At 43.6% G+C, this 7,500-nt stretch overlaps 1 protein-coding gene across 1 annotated transcript in view; it reads left to right on the top strand.

Annotated features, from left to right (window-relative positions):
- Window positions 1–7,500, top strand: part of hpse2 (heparanase 2) — a gene marked incomplete at both ends in the record, with an annotated part of 77,121 nt that overhangs the window by 36,529 nt on the left and 33,092 nt on the right. Inside the window, 2 exons of the mRNA XM_080528100.1 lie at window positions 4,032–4,205; window positions 7,226–7,397. Coding sequence (XP_080384226.1) covers window positions 4,032–4,205; window positions 7,226–7,397 — 346 coding nt within the window. The remainder of the gene's footprint in view (window positions 1–4,031; window positions 4,206–7,225; window positions 7,398–7,500) is intronic.

Here is a 7,500-nt window from a genome sequence, read left to right on the forward strand (position 1 = left end):
TCTGCCTAACTCTACTCTCCTAACACTGCTGATTCCCTGTGCATTATTGCCTATGATGCCATCAGCCTATCAGAATGCTTGTTACATTCCAAAATCACTATCTGCCCAAGTCATCACTTTGACATTTTTGACACTACATACAAAGATGGCTCGGTTGACCACAAGTGACCTCAATTATGCTATGAGGCTAAGAATAAGATACTTAAATGAACATGGTTCATCTAGCCAGATTCCAAGCTATTTATATTCTGTAACCTACTCTATGACAGACCCATTTCTAGTCGAAATATACAAACTATTTTGAAGAATATCTCTGGCCCTAGAGAACACCATACATTTTGTTTTGCTTCTATTGACAATAGCTGATTGTACACAGTCCGCAATTCAGTAGATAATTGTGTGATCCGCGTACAGAGGGGCTTGACAACCACTCAGGGATAAAATAACATTAATTAATTAATATAAATAGTGAATAAAACAGGGCCCAGGATTGACCCTGGTGGAACACCTTTTGTAATGGGTAATAATTCCGACCAGGCTCTCCCCACTTTCACACATTGGTGTCTACCAGATAAATAGCTCTGGATCCAACCGCAAGCACTGCTATCAAAACCAACACTGTATAATCTATTTAGAAGAAGAGAATGATCAACTGTATCGAATGCCTTTTGACAGACCAATAAAATGGGCAGCACAATGTTTTTTTTTGTCTAGGGCGGATACTATATCATTAACAACTAAAGTGGTGGCTGAGATTGTACTATGATTAGCTCTAAAACCAGATTGATGAGGGCTTAAAACAGAGTGGTTGGAGAGAAATGCTTTAACTTTGTCATTCATCAATGATTCCAGGATTTTAGCTAAGCAGGATAACTTGGAGATAGGTAGATAGTTATTAAGGTTGCTTCTTTCCCCACCTTTATGTAATGGAAAAGCATGAGCCGTTTTCCAAATACTAGGAACTATGCCTGTTGATATAGAAAGATTAAATAAATATGCTATCTGTTACTAAATACTGGTGCTGCTAATTTGAGAAAATGAAAAGCGGAAAGAAAACTGAGAGGTAAGCCTCACATTACATGTGTAACCACAATCACCAGGAGGAGGAGGCTCTTCACAGTCTTAGGTAAGGAGATAGTAGTCTTGGTTTTGTTAGAGTTTACTGCCTTCCAAAATGTTGTTGGATCTGAATACGAGATTGTAATTAAATCAATAAAACTTGATTAAGCATTCCTCACAGATGATGTACACTTGTACTAACCTGTCTAAAAGATAACCAGTGGGATGGATCCCCAGAGCGTTTGGCAATAGCCCAGACTCTATTTCGTTCTCTGAATAAGGATGATAGTTCAGGAGTAAACCAGGGGGTTGACCTATCCTTCACTCTAAATTTCTTATAAGGCGCATGCTTATCAATGATTGAGAGAAACATTTTTATGAAGAAATCCAGAGCCAGTTCTACTTAAGGGATTTCAGAAGGACATGAAATGTCACTATGAATTAGGTCAAATAAGAAAGCTTGATCACTGAAGTTTTTTAGATTTCCTTTGATGATAGTTTCAGTTTAGTATTCCTGATAAAAGCTACCGGGCAATGATCACTAAATCCTAAGTCAAACACACCACTAGCAATAATTCTATCTTTTCTATTGGAAACTAATTAAATCAATTAAAGTAGATCCTTAAAGTTGATAATTGTTTAGGTTCGGCCTAGTTGGTTCTGTGATTAGTTGGGTTAGGTTCAAGTTACCACTAACCTCCTTGAGATGTTTATAATAGAGTACAGAGATAAAATATCAGCATACTTATCCACAGAGCTAGTATCAGCCGATGGTGGTGAGTGATTAACTGTGAGTGATTAACTGAGTTTTTTAACCAGGATTCAGTCAAAACTACAACACCTGGGTCTGATTGAGAGATCAGGACTTTTAGGTGATCTAATTTTGGATGTTGTAGGATGCTCCTTACATTCAGATGGATCAATCCCAGACCATTCCTTTCCTTAAATGTGAGTGGGATATTCAAAGGGACTATGGGATCAAATGGAGTCTTGGCATGTGAGAAGGTGGGGCAACAAACAGCTGTAGGGGGATTGTGGTTAGATTTGAGATAATAACAGTATAGTTCCAACAGTAACTAGGGTCTCTAACAGTGATTTGGGGAGGAATAAACAAAGGAATAAAATGATGTGGGTTATTTAATGGTGGAGGAGCACTACAGTATCAACTGCCTGAGCCTAAGCTTGTAGGCTTTGATTGAAAGGGGTATATTAAATAATAATAATAATAACTTTATTTGTATAGCGCGTTTCCTGCAAACGTTGCAGCTCAAAGTGCTTTAATCATTATATAATCTTAATTTAATTATTTTTGGAATTTAAATGCAATATTAAAAGGAGGGTTTTTATAATCTTAATTAAATTATTTTGTCATTTAAAGGCAATATTAAAAAGATGGGTTTTTAGTCTTGACTTGAACATATTTGCTGAGGTTGCATCCCTAATGTAAACTGGCAGTGCATTCCACAATTTGGGTGCATAAAATGAGAATGCAGCCTCACCAAATCTCTTCTTTTGTACATACTTTTTTTTGTAGAAAACCAGCGTCAGAAGACCTGAGAGCTCTATTGGATTGATAATGATTGATTGCAGAACTTGGACATGGATCACAACACGTGTTGTTTGTGACTATATTTTCTTTGTTGTCATAACAACGATTTTCCAAATGATACACCCCCACACACACAGACTCACACACCCTCACACACCCTCACACACCCGCACACACACGCACACACACACACACACAAACACACAGACACACACAGACACACACAGACACACACAGACACACACAGACACCCTCACACACCCGCACACACACGCACACAGCCACACACACGCACACACACACACGCACACACACACACACACAAATACACAGACACACACAGACACCCTCACACACCCTCACACACCCTCACACACCCGCACACACACGCACACAGCCACACACACGCACACACACGCACACACACACACACACACACACACAAACACACAGACACACACACACGCTTCAAATCCCGGGAGTGTGTCGACGTCATTGCTAGGCAGGTGAAGACATGACCTTAGACATGCAGTCTGGGCACAGCCACAGAACCACCGCTGGGTTCTGATAGAAACACCAGTCATGCAGCCAGCCATGAAATCACAGATCCTACTAACCCTGCTTTGAAGAGTCTGCCTCAGCAGGGGTCTCTGATGTGAATATCAGCCTGTCTGGATCCTCACTGGAAGACACACTGATGCCCTAGTCAGTGGCAGCGAATACATACTGTAGACACACACCCTGCACACATGTTCAGGGAATTTCTCCACCATGTGTATGTCAGACGTATGTCAGTTTTCACATGAAAACATGCCCTGGCCTTTGGAACAAAAAAAGTAAATATTTCCAAAAATATGCCTTTTTTTTTTCCTCTGGACATCTCATTTTTTACTGCCATATCTTTCCAGCATGCAGCCTCTCAGCAATGCTCTTCATCTGGTCCTCATCACCCAGACTCCTCAAGGACAAATACACACACACACACACGCACACACGTACACGCACACACAGGCACACGCGGATGCACGCACACACACACACGTACACGCGTACACACGTACACACGTACACATACACACACACACACACACACACACACACACACACACAGACAGACACAGACAGACACACACAGACACACAGACACACAGACACACAGACACACAGACAGACAGGCAGAGACAGACAGACAGACAGACAGGCACACACACATGCTCACACTTCACTGGGCCAGTCCTGTTTTGAATTAAAGTAAGTGAGGGGTTTATGTCCCATGGGCAGGGTAACAGGACTAAAAGTTGTAACATTGATCATTGAGCATTATGACGCAGTAGCCTACGACTTGTCATATACATGAAATGTGTTAACAGGAAGGTAGAGGATAAAAGAATCAAAGTTACAACTGCGCCTGGATTTCTCCCAGCCAGGTCTTTAGACAAACTGTACAACTTTGTCGAGTGCGCCGGCCTGCACCTGATCCTGGGCCTCAACTCCCTGCAGAGGAACCCCGACAACTCCTGGAACTCCTCCTCCGCCCTCAGCATGCTCAAGTACAGCGCCGGGAAGAAGTACAACATCTCCTGGGAACTCGGCAACGGTGAGTCAAGTCAAGCCACCGCACAGACACACACCATACACAGATGTGTCATTCTGTCCTACACGTTGTGATATTTGTTTGCGTCGAAGCTTTGTTCATCCAGGTTAGTCTCGTCGAGATAACATCTCGTTTACAAGAGAGATCTGGACAGTATGTCCTGGAGAGTTTGTCATACAGTACAATAGATTAGATTAGATTAGATTTATTGTCCCCAGGGGGAAATTAATTTTCACACCACTGTACAGTATACTGTACATAATATACATACAACAGCGTATAACACAGACAACAACAGACAGTACTACACATGACAGATACATAAGTACACACACTCAGCGCAGTCTATTATTTAAGGCAACAATGGCTGCGGGGATCAGGCTTTTGCCAAAAGCGTTGCGCATACATACGGATACAGTGTCTGTACACACTACAAATTGGTTCTTGGAGAGCTACAGTGTATGTAGGCATTTGTCCCAGTCTGGCCTCGCCCAGCACATCCCATTTAGATTTATTTGGTTATATAGCTCATGATAACAGCTCCGTTGGGTTCCCACTCAGCCCTGCCTATAGCTACCGCCGGCCTTGGATTTGATTTGATTTGAGTTCTTTTTTCTGAGTGGGGCTCAATGGAGTTGTTTTTTTTCGAATCGAACCGGGGACCCTGCGGTTACATGGTCAACGCTTAACCCGCTACGCCACCTAAGCGCCCCTTGATATGATTTAAGGATGTACCTCTAGTCTTCCTGGGGTCCCGAACATACACAATACAGACCTACAGACATTATAAATGTCGACAAAATCGACAAAAGGTAAAAAGACAGTCAGTCAAGCTAAGTGTCTGTAGTACAGGCATAGAGTACAAGACTATCATTGACAACAGACAGGCCGATTGTGAGCGATACCGACATCGAGAATATTCAGGTGCAATCAATTGTACAACAGTACAGGTAGTATCCTACTGGGTAGTGTATACAAATATAATTCCCTGGACTGTGTCAGGGTCAACGTCGAGCAGGTGTCTAAGTATATGTCTTCACATATACTTAGACATATTATATAGTCTCTTCCCTGTTCTGCAGTCCTAGTGTTGTTGGTGTTGTTGGTGTTGTCGTGGTGTTTTTTTGTTGTTGTCATAGTGTTGTTTTTTTCCAAGAAACTGAAGCCTCTCCCTGGCTGTTATAGACCATTAGTGCAGATGGAGAAAGAGAGAGGGAGAGGGGGAGAGAGAGACAGAGAGAGACAGAGAGAAAGAGAAAGACACGGGCCTCCCGTTGTGTTTGGTCCATTCTCATGGCGTGGACTCCATCCGTCAGTATTATTGAGGATAGCTTAATTGTCTCCCCCACCACTAAGAGGTCGCTGCAGGCTGCCACAAAGCTTATCAATGTTTGATAGCTTACTCAGAAACGTCTCTCATCAGCGGGGGGGAGTGTATTATTGTACAAGATACTTTGTACAAATGATCAACACCTCTGAGACATGGGCCATCCTCGGGCCACATCCACACAGAGACAGAACCGATGTTTTTATTTTTGTCGTCTCTTGTTTTTTTGTTTTTTTGTCGTCACAAGAAATATGTGTGTCCAAACGAAACCACTGAAAATGCTGAAACACTGCCACAAATTACACCAAATACAGAGAAGAAGAATGGAGCATGCACAAAACTCGTGCGATGAACAACAATGGTGGAAAATACAAGAATTATTGAATATAATTTAATAATATAATAATTCAATATTGAAGAACATGTTGTAGCTATTCTCCATGTCCATTTGTGCTGGCGGTGGTAGTAGAGGAGCAGTACATTTTGCTGTAAAAGCCCAATCAAGCTCAATAGCTTCTGCAGCACCAACGCAACAACCCTGTAAGGCGCCATTATTGTTGTTGTTGTTGGCTGGGTTAGCACATGCGGGTTAAGGGAGAGGTGGGGCTATGGCGTCATCGGTTCAGGAAAGATGCGTATGGCTTGTGAAGACGGAAATGCAAGGGTGGCGTCTTCAGATTTGTTCACTCTGGGACCCGATCAAAAACGTTGGCAGATACACCCAAATCCGTCTCCGTGTGGACATGGCATCAGTAAACATGTTTCTCCAATGACAGACCTGGAACCTGAGTTGGCCTGAAGCCAGTTAAACTTGAGCCTCAGAGGCAGGTCAGGGTAACTGGGTTACCACGGCAACCGACTTCTTACGGGACATGAGAAACATAGAACTGACACGATCGGCTGAGGGACCATAAGGACCGACAGACTGATCGGAGGCCTTGTCGTTGATGTTTTATGATTTGTGATAAGACAGGGGATAGACGAGTCAGCACGACTGCTGCCTATAAGAAGGACTGCTTGTAACCATAATTGTCGTTCGTATCCTCAACCTTTGAGATACGCACCCAGCGCTGTGTGTGATTAAACTTCTCTCAACTGTCCATCTGAGCAAGACCTTTTGATTATCCTGAGTATCCACCTCGACCTCATCTACACACATCATTACACCCTCTCACCCCTTTCTCCTCCTTTCTAAATGTGTTTCATCCTTTCCCCTCTCTCTCCTCCTCTTTAACTATCCTCCCTCCTCTCTCTACTGTCCAACCCCCCCCCCCCCCCCTCTAATCCCTTCCTTCTCTCCTCCTCCTCTAACTCTTAACGATCACCCTCTCTCTCATACCATCTCTCTCTGGGTGTCCAATCTCACAGGGCTTGCACTGGACTGTGTTAGAGTGACATTCTGTGTACTTTGGTTTCCATTCAAGGACAATAGCGATATAATTGCCCGCTCGTTTTCTTGAACAGTGGAGTGTGCTGGAGGACGTCTGTGTTGTGATTGTGTTTAAGTGCCTGGGCTCTGAAACGTGAAACACCTCCCCTGAGTGTAAACCTACCTCACACGGACAAATGTTCCGAAATACAAGATTAACGTCTCCAGTTGGGATAGTCACGGCAATCATCCTCCTCGGTTTCAATGTCTAAAGATATGTCCACTGCTTTTCTTACCTCTCATTCTCTTCTTCTCCTCTCTCCACAGAGCCCAATGGGTACCGGGGTATGGTGGGGCATATGGTGAACAGCACACAGCTGGCGCAGGATTACACCCTGCTGCGTACGCTACTGCAGTCGGTACGATACTACAGTCGGGCCCACCTGTACGGCCCCAATGCAGGACGCCCACGCAAGAATGCCATCTTGCTGCTCGACGGGTGAGTCGTCTCAAAGCTGCCGTTTTGCTCTCCATATTGCTACGTTTTGGCGGGAGAAAGAGACATCACCGCAACGCACACACACTTACACACACACACACAC

The sequence above is a fragment of the Nansenia antarctica genome (genome assembly GCF_963989245.1).
Source record: "Nansenia antarctica genome assembly, chromosome: 1".
NCBI classification, from domain to species: Eukaryota; Metazoa; Chordata; class Actinopteri; order Argentiniformes; family Microstomatidae; genus Nansenia; species Nansenia antarctica.